The 13972-nt window shown below is 44.3% G+C and overlaps 1 protein-coding gene across 1 annotated transcript; it reads right to left on the bottom strand.

Moving 5' to 3' along the window:
* Positions 1-27: 27 nt before the first annotated feature.
* bace2 (beta-secretase 2) lies at positions 28-11026 on the bottom strand. The gene is made up of 9 exons (XM_084467137.1): positions 10514-11026; positions 7097-7185; positions 6461-6677; positions 4773-4904; positions 3996-4130; positions 3558-3659; positions 3145-3294; positions 2895-3063; positions 28-1572 (listed from the first exon to the last, which is right to left on the bottom strand). Exons 1-9 carry the CDS (start codon positions 10802-10804, stop codon positions 1331-1333), a joined length of 1527 nt encoding a protein of 508 aa, XP_084323263.1. The 5' UTR covers positions 10805-11026; the 3' UTR covers positions 28-1330.
* Between the last annotated feature and the right edge of the window lie 2946 nt (positions 11027-13972).

Raw genomic sequence — 13972 nt, 5'->3', positions numbered from 1 at the left:
TGGATTTGAGTTATCTTCCTGATTCAGTTCACTCTTTTTATTTATTTAAGGTGTGTTCATTTTGGCACAGGAAAAAAACTCACGTTTTAAAACATACTTTGGGCACACAATCGGATTTCATAGTGTTACAATAAACTCATTCTCGGGGTCACATGATAAATACACAAAGCTGGTTAAGCTGCCCATGTGATGTATTGCACCATCTAAGCTGTGGTATTACAGTTCAGACCTGTTTTAAAAGGGACTTTACAATTGGAACATCATGTAAACTAAGTTGAGTGTGCAGTCATTGTTTCTAAAAGCAAAACCGGTCTGAAAAATGGTGCCGAAAAGACATAGCTATACCTGGTCAGTGCCCTTAACAGTGAGCCGATGGCTTTGAACATTTCAGTGCATCAGGTGCAGTGAATGGCACGGCTGCCCAAATCCCCGGACGCTTTTTGTTTATCGGCTTTCAACACATTCTTTGGCATATAATTGTGATTTGCATAATAACTATGGTAGAAATATGCCCTTGGGAATCTAGGGGCCATAGTCACCTCCTAAAACAAATAGAAAGTGAATTATCAAATTCTACACACACACAGTGTTACTACAATTAAAAGTGAAAATTACAAATTACAAAAAGACAACTATTCGTCTTAATTACAACGACTCCACACCCATAGCAAAGTGAATCTTCAGTTATAGAACATTTGTTATCAGCTTTAGATGCAAAGTGCAATTAAGTTAAGTCTCAAGTCATTGATCAATTCCTCCACACAAGAAGAGCCCTTGGACTAAAATGTATTACAAGCTCTGTGTAGACATCGATTCTTCATCCCAATGACGGAAGACGTTTGCAGTAGGAAACGTACATAAATACAAGGCACTAAATGGACTCCATCCTTCATGTCAAAAATATTATTCTTAGCCCTTCCACATATCAAATATTACTCTTCATGGTACAGCGTCCCTGGAAGGGGACGCTTTTTGGGAGAATTCATTGGTAAACTCGCCTTACAAATAAACGGCCATGGTGCGTTTGCCTTGACCTAAAAGGGTCCCGGATAAGTGAACTAGAAACCAGGTCTGCCAACAGCGTACCAGCTGCAGTCCGGCCGATTGTCATTGTTCAACGAGAGGTTGGGAGGGGCGGTGTCAAACCACACCCGCCAACCTGCCGTCTCGGCTCCGCCTACTGAGCCCTCACCACCACCACCACCACCGCCTCCGCCGCCGCCTGCTGCTGCTGCTGCTGGCCCTGCTTGGCGGCGGTGATGGTGGGCGTGGCGGTGGGGGGGGGGGCGCTGCCGGTGGAGGTACCGGTGGTGGCAGACCCTCGTCTCAGTCACTTGATCCGGTGGCGCACCAGCGACGACTGGTCCGTGATCTCCCCCGAGCGGTGGCGGCGGCGGCAGGGCAGCACCAGCAGCAGCAGCAGGATGAGCAGGATGGTGGCGCACAGGGCCATCATGGCGTAGGAGATGACCCACAGCAGGGGCTCGTTCAGGGAGCTGCCGGCACAGTCCGTCCCCACGTCGGATGCCGAGAAGGGCCCGGCGATCTCCGACAGCGCCGCACCCCCGCTCACTGCGGACCAGGTGCCGGGGGAAAACGCAGCACAACACGTTGAATGTCTGAAGCACACCAAGTCTGACTTTTGTCTATGCGTTCGCAGCGTATGGTTCCCAGCCCATGGCTACTCAGAGTATTACAATTACACACGGAAACCTGGGATATGTTGTTTACTTTTGCTTACTATGATAATCCTAAACTTGACATTTTTTTGATAATTACTTCTCTTCTGAGCTAAATGGAAACAAGGCATTAAAACAACCATGCTTCAATTAATTCGGTCTAAAACCTTTAGACGTTTGTGAATAAATAAAACTGTGGGAGACTTAAATAAATAAAGTGAATAGTTAATAAATAACTAAACGCTGAAATTGTCATACAGATACCTCATACAGATCCCCATCCTGTTATCCTATTTGCTATCCGCAAATAGGATAACTATTTGCGGATAGTTATCCTATTTGCTTACTACTGGTTACTACTGTGTCAGCACAAGGCGTAGCACACTGGGTTATGACATGGTGCGGGAGCATAATGGGACAAATTGAAAAAAGTTAAATTCTAGCTTGGTGGCCTCATGTGATGGGAGAAAAAAAAAAATAATAATTATATATATATATATATATATATATATATATCCCTATTGGTGTTGGGATGAGTGGTACTTTAACAATAAAAACACTAGTGTCCAAAATAAAGATGTTCTCGACTGACAACTTACATTTCACACATATTAAAATAAAGTATGTTTTGTTTTTTTTAAACAGGAAATATTGTCATGTGACCTTATTGAGAGACAATTTCCCCCACCCAGGAATTTAAATATTTCCAGTCACACGGCAGAGACTTCTTGAAGCTTCAGGCCAATGTCTGTCCCTGATACAGTTTGCTCATTGTAATAACAATGGTGTGGTTTGTACTTTAATTTGGCCCCCAGGAACCTCCCCAGCCAAGGTGGACATTCACATGGTAACCTTAAAGTAGCTGTTCAGCTGTGTCATTTATTCGTGACTGTTTTAAGAAAGCATTAATAATCTTTAACCAACACTTATTTTTGGATGAAGAGGTTGATATTTACCAATATTTAGCCATCAATATGAGCCAATTTTACTTTTCAAATTAAATGTTTTGCATGACTTCTTGGGACTAGTGCAAATGAAATACATCTGTTTTAGCTCCTCGGTCACCCAAGGCCAGAACCAGTAAAAGCCTTTGAACGCGGGTTAAAAATTAAAACATTCATTTTTGTCTCAAAGGTTACTTTGAGACAATATGGCAGATATCGCCACAGAGGAATAGCTCTTATGCTGTCTGCCCTGTACAGGGACCCCGCTCACCTGCACAGCTGCTCACGGCGAACCCCACCCTCTTCTGGGCGCGGTCGAACACCACGTAGAAGCCCTCCATGACCGTGGCTCCGATCACCAGGCCGTTGGCTGACGAGGAGACGCCGAAGCGGAAGCAGTCCAGCGTGCTGTCCACGTCTGTGATTGGCTGAATGTACAGCTGGGGGGACGGACCAATCGAGACAGTCACTCGCACCGTGGGTTCATCGGTGCTTACGTGTCTGTATTTGTGCGTGTGTACCTGTGGGAGGATGGTGATGCGGAAGGACTCGCTGGTGTTGCTGGCCCTCAGGTAGATGGAGATCTTCGGGAAGAACCTCCAGGGTGTCTCCCCCTTCATCCAGCAGGCCAGCTTGGTGCCCTCCCAGAAGCCAGAGGAGAAGTCCTGGATCTGGGGTGAACACAGACGGCACGCGGGGCGGACACAGAACAGAAGTCAGGTCAGTCGACACACAGACACGACAACAACCAAAATGAATGGAATGTGAATCTTTCAAAACGTTATTGTTAAGATGTGTTCAAAAGAAAGACCTAAGAACTACATCTCCCACTCCATTTCCACAACCACAGCCTCAGAGACTCAATGCACGTCAGCTTTGCATAACAGACAGCGGCCATGTGACCGTGAACGCGTGAGCAGAGAAGCTAACGTACCATAGAAGTCCGCGTGATGGCGTCCACCACCGCGTTAAACACGTTGGCAGGAAGTCGCAGCAGGGTCGTTCCACTGTCCACGATGGCTTTGTCCATGTTATACTACGATGACAAACAGGGGCTGACTAAGCAGGTCACTGTTGACAATCAAAGGCTAACACATGCTAGCTAAGGCGTTGTTACCATTAGAGATAAATGTCATTTGAGTTTTTGTTTATTTCCCTGGTTTAGCTTGGATGACATTAATTAAGTGAGAATATATGAATTCTTCAATGTTTCTTATTGTTGCCAAACCACGTGGATTTGTAATCTACTTTTTCCTACACAGATTTCAAACCAATGTCGATAAATGTCACTATTTTCTGCGTTCAAATCTTAAACAAGGCCTTAGTTTTTTTTTCCCGGTTACAATTGGCAAAGGCCAGGTCCCGGGTTTACCTCGCTGCAGTCCAGGTTCAGACCCTGCTCCCCCACCTCCAGCTTCAGCACCTCCACTTGGTAGTACCACTCCTCCTTGATGGGCGTGTACCACATGAGGCCTCGGTACAGCGTGGGCTCGGCTCCACCCAGGATCTGGGAGTTGGAACAAACAACAGGGCTGTGCTCAGTGCGTGACCGGCTGGGAAAAAGAGCAGCACTCTGGGAACCCGATAAAGCCCTGGCTTTATCCTTGCGCGCGTATCCTGGCAGCAGAGTACGGTAGATAATATGCCTGAAGCTACAAACGCTCGTGCACGCCTCTACACAAAAAGACCGGTGCACGTGCACACACACACACACACAAACACAGGTGCATGTGCTCACACACACACAAACACAGGTGCACGTGTGCCCCCCCACACACACACACACTGTGTCATCTCATCCATCTGCCTCTACAGCACACAAGGGCGGCGAGCCGCCTGGCAGAGTGCCACAGCCCTGCTCTCAGCCATGTGGGCTCTTAGCGTCATTAGCAACACGCTAACTAGAGTGAGCCTCCAGCGGGCCAAACACATCGGGAGGAGAGCCTCGGCGAACGCGACCGCGTGCTGCGCGCACAGCGAGCCTCTCCGTTCCGCCAGCCGACCCGCTTCCTGGCCCCGCGGCGCCGCTTAAGTCTGTGCAGTTTAAAAATGAAGCGGAGATAAACGGCTAATCATTTATGCATAGAGTGCAACACCCTGTGATCGGAATCGTTTCCTAATCCGACGCCCGCCGCCGCGGTCTACTCACCAGGCTGCCCCCGGGGGGGTCCGTGGCGCCGCCGGCAGAGTCCCCCGCGCCACACATCTGGAGGGAGAAGATGTCTGGGATGCCCGTCTGGCGCACTACGGAGTTGAAGAAGGGCTCCACCGAGGAGTCTGGCTGCAGGGGGCCAGGGAGATAGAGGAGACGGCACGTTGCTTTAAATTGCGTTTATTGAAATGTACAGAAAATGAGTATCCAAAAGTTTAACGTTGACATGGCTGGAGTCCTCTATTGATTCTGTTTCATTCAAGATATTACACGGCTTAAAGGTCCAACATGGCTTCAACTTCTGACGGTGAGGCTGCAGATTACAACCAACTGTATCCATCACCCCCTCACCCCTCTTCGTAGCCATGGGGGTAGCACCACCCCCTTCTTCCTAGAGTTATTTTTTTTTATTATTGACAATATTGTAACATGCCAATGTGGAATAGTGCCTGCTCCTTATGATATAAAATGACAAATTTCTTATTTTCATGGTATTATACACTTGTAAAAACCTACTTATAAGTTTGATTTTATTTCTGCTCCGCTAGAAGCAACTCAATTCCACACACTGCACTTTTAATAAAGAAATAGTTCAGTTAGAAATGAGGCCAATAAAAGGAATCGAATTGGTGTGAGCTCGGATGTGGCTCAAGAATTGTTCACTGAACGCCATCCTTGTTTTAGTGTTGTCCCTCCACAGTTGTTGCCAAGGTTGCTATCGCAACAACCAAACATGACATTGTTGTCCCAGCTACCATGTTTGCTGCCTTGTTTTCAGATCACTTAAATGGTGATCGGAGGAAGGCTCCATCAACAGTACTCCATGAGCAAAAAGAGATTTGCTATATTTAAATGGAAGCAAGAAAGAAATATCATAAATTAAACGGATGTTGTGTGTGTCTGGAGGGGTGGGGCATAGATAAGTCAAACAGAATAGGCAACAAAATGAGCAACATGGTCATAGGTCCCTTTCGCCTTGACTGAACCGAATGTGTCTTTGTGAGCCCTGCATAGTTTTAGCTGTTTTTTTTTTCATGCCACCAGCTGGATTAGTGCATGTGATGCATGCCTAATAGCACCGAGACAGACCGGGCCAATGTATCAATTGAGGCATTCGAGACACAAAGTGGTCAGTGTGAGGATATCTTCCGTTTGAGAGTTTTTGATCTCCCAGATCGCTGCCAGAGGGAGAATCCCTCTGAACGCAACAGTTGCGCCGAGGTTGACTTTCCCAACCCCCCTGTGCTCCTCCTTCTCCCGCTGCAGAGAGTTTTCCCCTGCAGCATTCCTAGTGACGCGCATACAGTATATGTGATATCCGCTGTGCTGTAGCTTAATGTAGATCAATGGGAGTGAGGGCTGTTGGTTTGTTCTTTGATCATGTTCAGCAGCAGGCTAGAGGCCAACACTTGTTTCTGCGGGTTTTCTTTTCTGTCTATGATTAATCATCAACCCACAAGCACTGGTTTAAAAAAAGAAATGTTTCACTTGAATAAAGTAAACTTCGCTAGAACAATGTTTAACCAGCTAACATAATATAACATAGCCAGCAAACATTTAATTTGCATGCAATTTCAAACGGTGCTTCATGATTTTAATGACCTTCCTTCGCTTTCCTCCCTTCCATCCTTCCTCCCACCCTTCCCTTTCCTTCCTCCCTTCAGATATTAACACACTCTACTTACCCGTGCCAGGAGTGGGTACGCCATGCCCAGAATGCCTTGCCAGTTCACCCCGGGAAGATAGAAGCCCTCGGAGGAAGTGATGGCAGCGATGTTGATGGTGATGGTCTGATTGGGTCCCTTGGGGATGGAGACCCGGTCTATGCCCAGCCCACCCTCCCAGTTGCCCTGGGTGTACCTGACGGCAACAGTCCGGCCAGTGGGCTGGAAGGTGGTGGAGCTGAAAGGGACACAAGCCTTATTCTCTGTGATTGGAGGAAAACGTATACGAATATAACGTTGTGATATTCACACTTATTGTTAAAGCAGACTCAATGAGTAGTGGAACTGAAAGGGTCAATGTCAATGTGAGAGGGCTTTCACCCCGTATACACCAATTCTGATGAATGATTCATCCAGGCTTAGGTCTAGTATTACACACTTAATATTTACCAGTATTCATTTCAAATAATCTTCATGAATGTATGTTTTGAATTGTATAACAGTCGAGTATGGTAAACATTAATTATAAGTATGTATTAAGTGTGTCTGTACCTAAACCCAAACAAATAGAGACAATAGAGCGTTCAATGTGCAGGTACACACACAGACACACCCATTGTATTTGTATGATGTGTTTGCATTGCGATGGGGACTCACAGGCTAGTGTTGAAGTAGTGTGTGATAAACGGGTGTGGGGTTGACGCCACTGCAAAGTTACTGCTGCCCGTGTCTACCAGGATGTTGAGCTGAAAAACACAAGGCTTGTTTAGTTTGTGGACTTTGGAGTTTGTGAGCAAAAAGGTTTAGTGGAAAGCCCTTTCTTAATCCTCCCGTGGGCCTTTCTACCTGCAAATGGAGATGGAATACTTAATAGGAGATTAATCAATTTGATATTTGAATCTACTAGATATTCAGATACAATATGGTTTATCAAATACAATGGAAACAATGGGAGTTAAAAAAAACAACCAATCTAAAGTTATGGGGCAGCTCATCATATTTGGGCTGTGACATGCAGAAGTCATGTGTGCTTGTAAAAACAGTCCTACGCACACGTCTTTCTAATCCTGGGCAACGAGTGTGTAAACTAATTCGCCGGAAATCCTTCATTTCACCAATCATGTGGCCTCAGCACACATTTGATCAAAACACAATCAAATAATGATTCGCTATATCTCCGGTTTGTTTTACTACTGATGAATATGGGGGGGGGACAGCATAATTTCAAAATGTCAGGGCCGTAGGGCTGTTAGCGGCCGTTCTCACCACCATTAAAGTTAAAAAATGTCAAAATACAGTATAATAATCATCTAATCAGAGACTCTTGGACCAGAGGATTTATGGAAACCATTCCCTGCCGTCCTGTGCTGGCTGGCATCCCTGCGATGGTTCACGTGAACATCGGTGTTGATAAAGGATATATAATGTTGTCTCCCTGCCATCGACTTGAATGAGAAAAGAAGTTGTAATTAGCTAATAGAACTCTGGCATGTCCACAGTCCGCACAGTGGCCAGCTGGACCAATAAACACTCCTAACCAAACATCCCCCAGTGTTAAACAAGCCGTAAACGGCCAACCAACCTCAGAGCTCCTATAAATCTCCTACAGAGGAGTGTGCTTGTCATTCCAGTTCGGCTTAAAAGTGTATTAGTGGTGATCAGACGTTGTCCCAACACGAGGGTTTTGTCGTTTATTATCGTGGATGTTTAACAGGACTATCCAGCTGAATGAGATGCACAGGTAACATCAAATTCCCTGACTCCTTTCCTATGGTGGCATTGACATTGAAAACAAAAAAAAACTAGCTGTGGGCTGGGTGTCCGAGAAATGTGACTGCAACGAATCCATTCCACATGGCAAGTTACAATAACCTGACTCCATCCTCATTCCTCTGTGGCTGCCACTGCCCAAAGAAGACTGGCCGGGCAGGAAGTTTTCGTTTTCAGGAAGTCAGGTGTTTCTTCAACCGTGAGAAAAATGAAATGGTGAATTGTCTACATTGCATTCAATATTGGTACAATGAACCGAATGGCATTTCATCCAACCTGTTAAGTATGGCCATGCGGTTTTAATTAAAACCAGTGTGCCATGATGAATGCTGCGTTACATGCTCGTTAAGTTGGCCCTTAGAAGGCCTGGTTGGCCCCTTCTGTTGCTGCCAGGCTTATCAGTTCCTGCTCATTGGCCGGGCATCCATCCATCCACCCTGTGTGTGTGTGTGTGTGTGTTAAAACCACACACACACACACACACACACACACACACACACACACACACACACACACACACACACACACACACACACACACACACACACACACACACACACACACACACACACTATCAAGCCTGTTTATGGAAGTGGCAGTGGAGTCCTTAACCCCTGTTTCTATAACCTTTACCAATCAAAACGTTTTTTTTCCCCCTGCCGTAGCCTGCCTGATTAGCCTCAGGCAAATCCCTGCACCACCACCACAGCCGCCGCCAACACAAGCCCCCATGTCGCGCAGCTTTCCCTGGCTAATTGGCTGTGGCTGGCTGGTGGCAGCGTGCATCTGCTACCTGTTTGTACCAATTAGCAGATGTGAGGTGCTCCAGCCCATGTCTCTCCGCCTTGCTAACAGATGGGTCAATTAGTGGCTCATTTGAATAGCGTCTCATTTAAAAGCGGGTCCGGTGTAATCACACATCGCTTGTTATTTTATCTGGGGGGTAATAAAATTGGAGTGGAGATAAAAGAGGTTATTTTTAAACGACCTAAACAAACTGAGGGGAAATTAATTGGATGAGTCCATCGGCTGGGGGATCTAATTTGTTGTTGTTTTTATGCAAAGGTAATATTTCTATTTATATCCTCAGAGTGCACATTAGTTGGCGTTTAATGGTGGGAGTAATAATTTCCCCCTTGTAGAGGAGGCATTTATATCCATCTATCTATATATATATCTTTATCTCTAAAAGGTATTTCCATTAAATCTATATTTCTGTACACTAGGTAGGGTTAGGTTTAATGAATGAAAAAAAACACGACTATTGGACCCCGATAGTATAATGTGCAATTAATAATGCTCTGGCAAATACACACTAATCGTGTACAAGCAGACATAATCTGCTAAACAACCAAATACATAATATGCTGCTTTAATATTCTACATTTCCCTCCGAGGCCAACACAAGGTGAGGCAAGGGCAAGAATTAATGTTACGCCTTCATGACCATGGGCTGTGCTTCTGAAAGAGTATTAAACAGCTCTGATCTTCCTGTCTTCACGCTGAAACACAATGGCTGATTGACTTCCTTATGTCATTTTCACAAGCTTCAACACAACTCAATGGTATGTCTACTTCAACTGATTTTTTGTTTTATGAAGTACGCTATGATACATTTGCCCTGTTGATTTTGTGAGACCCATTGAAAACACAATTAAACACTAAATATGTTCAAGCTGAAATTCAGGGGGACCGACTCCTTCTGATCAGAGAACAGTACAGATCCCCCGGGAGCCTCCTAATCCTAGTCAGCTGCCTGGTCCTGAGGGAAGCAGCGGCCCTCCTCAAGGCAGGCATCATGTGAGTGCATGTGAGCAGGGGCGTTAAAGGACCCCCCACCCCCAGGCTGTCCTACATAATGAACCCCTTTATCCTATATGCCCAGCAGTCCTCCTACCTGGTGAATAGTGTCCTCACTTTGCTGTGTTCTTACATTAATGTGTAGATTTGTTTATTTTTTTTATTATTTTGGGGGGAGATTATTGTATCCTACAATAGCATGCGATCATGCATTCACCCAGCAACACCCTTCAGCTTCCAGGGTCACGTGTTCATAGGGAGATGAGGATCAATGAGAAACAGATTCCAGTATATGAAAATACCTATTGACCAAAAGGTCTTATAAATGCGTTCAATCCAGCAGAAATATAGTCATAATTGTATAAAGGAGGTTAAATATGATGCCTATAAAACAAAGCTTGAAATTATCCACATTTTCTGCGTTTCCCTTTTACATCAATAACAGAAAACAGCGACTTTAGACCAGTGAGCTCATAACAGTGAATGGAGATGAACAAACCATACCTTTTGAGCAGGGGTGCCTATGGACATCTCGATGTAGTAGCCTCTCCCCGAGTCACCTTCCAAGTTGTTGACCATATCTAAAAAGTTGACTATACCTGCGGGGTCAGAGGCCAAGGAAAGCCCGTTTCCACTCGCGCCTGGCGTTTGCTGCAGAGGCGTCAGGTCTACATCCCGAGAAAAGTTGAACTTCCCAAGGTATAGTTTGAGTGGAACGGCAAAGTGTCCATCACAAATGTCGAAACACAAACGGAAGAAAAATAGCCATAGTAGGGCATGTCTCCTGTGGGCCATTTTTTTTTTTTAGTTCGAAAAGTTTTGGGGGAAATAATTAAACTTGTCAAAAAATCTCCAGTTTCCAATTGAAAGTTGTCTCTTCAGGAATGAACTTCTCCATGGCAAGAAACTCATAAATTGAGTGGTTTCTCCCCCGTCCAAAGAAACCGCGGCATGTGGCTATTATGAAAACATGAGGATATAACGCCTTGACTGCTGGAATGTGATCCGACACTTTGCTCGCTACAGTTGTTTCGGTTCTCTGCCCTCACTTCACTGACTGGAGGAGGGCGAACTTCCTGGCTGGCTGGTGACGTATTTCATCAGCTGATGTCTTGCTCTTGATGCGCGGGAATGGAGCAGACAGGTTAGTTAGAGAAGTATGGATACGGAGAGATTTGTTAATTAATTGAATAATAAATAAATGAACAGCGGCTACACCCATATTCGAAAAAAACGAATGTAGGTGGAGTTATTAAAATATGTGTTAATTTGCTTGATAGGACATCTAAATAAAATAACCTTGAATGAAAACAGTCAATGTACAAATGTATCGCCTATATATTTTGTATTCTTCGCCCTCTGACCCATTTTTGGAGGTAGGCCTAAATAGTTTTATTGATTTTCGCCTATACTGATTTTTGATTGACACAATCATTTCCTAATCCACCTGAGGCATTGGCAATGGATCAATAGCCTACATTGATCTAATTAGGCTATTCACTGCATTTTTCTGAAGGTGACAATTTTTTAGTAGGCCTTTTAGTTTATGAATCACATACATCTAAATTCAAAATGCTGAATCAGCAGGTCAAAGTAAAGCCATTCAGCTTTTGAGGGTTTTCATCTTTCAGCCGGGACGAACATATTTCCTGCATTTACATGAATGGTAGCAATGAGCATGATGGTGAGTGTTATGATCAATATGTCATAGTCCCCTTTTCACACTGCATTAGCGCACAGAGACAGCCTCTGTGTGAAATCCTTATGAATTCCCCTGGCTCTCTCAGTCACATGATCGCTCTCCTTCTCAATCTGTGTTTCCTTCTGTCTGTCTGTATGACTATCTTTATTCCAGCCTGTCCGTCTGACTGTCTTCCAGCTGTCTGTATGTCTGTCTGTCTGTCTATTCATCCTATCAATCTCTTTTACTGCTTTCTTTCAATCTGTGTTTCCTTCTCACTCTCTTTCAGTCTGTCTGTCTATCTGGCTGCCTGCCTACCGACCAGCTTTCTGGCTGTCCGTCTGTCCTATTGTCCTATATGTCCTATTTCTGTCTATATCTCAATCTCTCACTCTCTTATTTGTGTCTATTGTTGTCTCACTCTTTCTGTTTCTTCTACTATCTTCATCTCCTTCTCCTATTTCTTTGCCGGTTAGGACCGCGCCTATTTGCAATGGGAAGTAACCACTGTCACGCATTGCACTGGTAGTCATGCACTGGGTCCTGTAGAAGATCTCATGGACAATTTCTGTCATTGTGCTTGATTTTGCTTGTTTGATTTCATCATCATCACATATTTCGTACCATAGCATAAGATGTCCCAAGTGACAGAATATAAAGGGTGCAATGCAAACATTTTAAGTTATCTATGTCAGCTATTGATATTTATGTTGTATTCACTTTGAGAATATCAAGTTGGCTTTCAGCCTTTTACGAGCTGTTAACATACAATCCCATATCTTAATATTATAATATATAAATCAACCTGATGTTGTTTTATTATGATAATTCATATGCATATGCAGATTATTTCATGAACATGTCATCATGGCCGACACTGGCTATCATATTGTATTCATTATAAACTGCAATGCTTAGCCTACTTATTGCGCAGTATTACCCTATAATATGAATGATGAATTTGATTTGGGTGAGCAGCTGCAGCAACACTGTTTCTTTCAAATGTATTATTAATCTTTATATGTGTATTACTGTGTTATAATTGTATAACTACATTTTCTATGTGCTAATGCAAGGAAATGTTTATTTGCAACAAGATGCAGTTCTGCTGTCGGCCACTTGACGGCACTCTTCGCCATGTCTACACCTATTCTAATCCAATATGCAGTTAGTGTAGCACAGTTTATATTATGGGGGAGCAGCAAATTAGTGAGTTTAGAGGAGCCAACATCTCTACAGTTGGCAGTGCAAAGCGTCTTTACTGGTACATTGGTCTTAATCCTACCATAACTCTGATCATTCATTACAACTGATGAGAGGGAGAGAAGGAGAGAGGGTAAGAGGGAGAGAGGGAGAGAGGGAGAGAGGGTGAGAGAGAGAGAGAGAGAGAGAGAGAGAGAGAGAGAGAGAGAGAGAGAGAGAGAGAGAGAGAGAGAGAGAGAGAGCGAGCATTCTTCATAGCGAACCAAATGCATACTCTGGCCTAATATCATACTGCGAAATGTCCAACGTATTGGTTACGATGGATATATCGTAATGTTTCAGCCAACAGATTTCAGGTTTCAGGTTCTAGTAAAAAAGGGTTTTTTTTCTGGTGAAGGCTGTACCTAGAGGTGCTGCATCACATACAAATAGAAAGTGATTATTTCTTTATGTAAGAGAGGGGGATCTGTCTCATCTTTATCATGCGTTTTCACACAACAAACTCATCCCCTTTATTAAATACGTCAAGCTGAAACCCCTCATTCAATGATATCCAGTGTCCTCTTAGGAGAACCACCTTTTAAACATTGCTGCAATCATATTGTTTTTTTTGTCAGGAAACAACACGTGCTGAAACGACAATGACGCAAGTGCATTTCCGTCCTTGCACCATGGATCACAACAATAAAAAGAAACGTAGCACACTCAGAGTGAGCCCGCATTGGCCGGGCTGCAGCCAATGGCTGTGTTTTCTTCCAGCCCCTGTGATGTGCCTTCAACAGTGCAGCGATCAGCAGGCCTACGTCCAGTCCAATCACTGTGAGGCTGCAATGCTTATCTTGAGATTTGCTGAATCTGTTGGCATCTCCATGTGGCCCAGGATGCAGTGTAATTACAGCCCGAGTTGTACAGACAGCCATCAGGGATTAGAGAGAGGAGAGAGTCATAATGATATGGCTAGCCATGTGTTATTCTCCCGTTTACATGTTATTTTATCAAAGAAGGGCCTGTGGGGGTCATTTCATTCACTTTGAAATAGTGATATATCTTGTGGTGACGAACCACACACTTACTTTATT

Source organism: Micromesistius poutassou (assembly GCF_964030765.1).
Source record: "Micromesistius poutassou genome assembly, chromosome: 4".
Lineage (NCBI taxonomy): Eukaryota > Metazoa > Chordata > Actinopteri > Gadiformes > Gadidae > Micromesistius > Micromesistius poutassou.
The sequence above is the reverse complement of the archived record's forward strand: the minus strand, read 5'-3'. Positions and strand labels throughout refer to the sequence as shown.